The 766-nt window shown below is 76.8% G+C and overlaps 1 protein-coding gene across 1 annotated transcript in view; it reads right to left on the reverse strand.

Annotated features, from left to right (window-relative positions):
* Positions 1 to 360: 360 nt before the first annotated feature.
* ETH_00040660 (uncharacterized protein) overlaps positions 361 to 766 on the reverse strand; it is a gene marked incomplete at both ends in the record, with an annotated part of 531 nt that continues 125 nt past the window's right edge. Inside the window, one exon of the mRNA XM_013374146.1 lies at positions 361 to 764. Coding sequence (XP_013229600.1) covers positions 361 to 764 — 404 coding nt within the window. The remainder of the gene's footprint in view (positions 765 to 766) is intronic.

Raw genomic sequence — 766 nt, forward strand, 5'->3', positions numbered from 1 at the left:
GGACCCAGGGGGGCCCCCCGGGGGCCCCCTCGGGGGCCCCCCCCGGGGCTCCCCCGGGGGCACCCCAAGGGGCGTCCCCGGGGGCCCCCTCGGGGGGCCCCCCAGGGGCGTCCCAGGGGGCCCCCTTGGGGACCACCCCGGGGGCCCCCCCAGGGGCCCCCGTGCAGGGCCCCTCGGGGGGCTCCTCGGGGGGCCCTTCGGGGGGCCCCTTGGGGGGCCCCTCGAGGGGTTCTTCGGGGGACCCTTCCGGGGGCCCCCTTAGTAGAGGCCCTTCTTCTGGGGGACCCTCCGGGGCCCCCCCTGCACAAACCTCGCGGAGGAAAGGCCCTGGGGGGCCCCCCGGGGGGTATTCAGGGGCCCTCAGAGGGGCCCCCGAGGGGGCCCCCAGGGGGGCCCCTGCGGCGGAGTCGCTTGAGGCACCCGAAGGCCCCTCAGGGGGCCCCGTGGGCCCCTGAAGGGGGTCCCCAAGGGAACTGCTATCACTAGAGGGGCCCCCATGGGCACTGATATCACTAGGAGGGCCCCCAAGGGTACTGCCGTTACTAGGGGGGCCTCCGGGGCCCCCCAGGGCCTCCACAGAGGCCCTTTGCTGCTTAATGCGGGTCTTGTCAGGAGTGCCCTGGGGGCCCCCATGACCACGCGGGGGCCCCTGGGGGCCCCCGGGGCCCCCCGAAGCATCAGGAGGGGCCCTGGAGTTGCTGCAGGCAGCAGGAAGCTGCGCCTGCGGCTGCTGCTTCCGCTGCTGCTGCTGCTGCTGCTGCTGCTC

Source organism: Eimeria tenella, genomic scaffold, assembly GCF_000499545.2.
Source record: "Eimeria tenella Houghton genomic scaffold, Eth_scaff1968, whole genome shotgun sequence".
NCBI classification, from domain to species: Eukaryota; Apicomplexa; class Conoidasida; order Eucoccidiorida; family Eimeriidae; genus Eimeria; species Eimeria tenella.